At 52.1% G+C, this 693-nt stretch overlaps 1 protein-coding gene across 1 annotated transcript; it reads right to left on the reverse strand.

Annotated features, from left to right (window-relative positions):
- Positions 1 to 39: 39 nt before the first annotated feature.
- On the reverse strand, positions 40 to 557 carry LOC104517990 (E3 ubiquitin-protein ligase TRIM41; the record flags this gene model as incomplete). The annotated part of the gene is made up of 1 exon (XM_010176568.1): positions 40 to 557. A coding segment is annotated over one exon (518 nt), but the record flags the coding sequence as incomplete, so codon positions are not given.
- Positions 558 to 693: the final 136 nt, after the last annotated feature.

Consider the following 693-nt stretch of genomic DNA (forward strand, 5'->3'; position numbering starts at 1 on the left):
TGGAAACACCCGGAGACGTTGGGTGAAGCCACAAGCGGCTCAAGCGCAGATTTTGATACGGGTTCCTTTAGCCAAGATCCGAAAGAAAGGGAAGATGCGCTCGTGGAAGGAAGCGTTGAAGGTGTGAATGTGGCTCATGCTCTCGGCGTTATAAAAACCCAGTTGACCCCTTTCGTAGTCTAAATAAACCCCGAACCTCCGCGGTCGTTCGTTGGGTGTCAAAACCGTTTGTTCCGTCGCCGTCACCGCTTGATATTTCTTCCCGTTGGTACCTACGCACCAAATCTCTCTCTTGGGATGAGGACCCAATGTCTTCTCTTTACGTCGAGCTGTTTCTCTTGCTGCACCTACAGCCCAACCTCTTCTCCCTCCGACTTCCACCTCCCAATAATGCCGACCGGTGGTGAAACCTTGACAACCCAACACGCAATAATCGGCGTCGAAACGTTTGGGGTTGTCCGGTAAATCCTGACGTCGTTCGCCCAGTTTTACGCTCCGGCGATCCAAGGAGAGGCTCAAACGAGGGTGGGCGGTGTCGGGATCCAAGGTGACATCAGCTGGGAAAGGGGTAAAAGGGGGTGGGGGGATGTTTTTTGGGGGGGAAATGGGGGAATTTTGGTCTTTCCGCAAATGGCAAGAGCGACGTTTTTTTTCTCTTTGCACAAATTTCCCCTTTTTCTTCCTTTTTACCCC

This window comes from Antrostomus carolinensis, unplaced genomic scaffold, assembly GCF_000700745.2.
Source record: "Antrostomus carolinensis isolate BGI_N321 unplaced genomic scaffold, ASM70074v2 C12924200, whole genome shotgun sequence".
In the NCBI taxonomy this organism is placed as follows: Eukaryota; Metazoa; Chordata; class Aves; order Caprimulgiformes; family Caprimulgidae; genus Antrostomus; species Antrostomus carolinensis.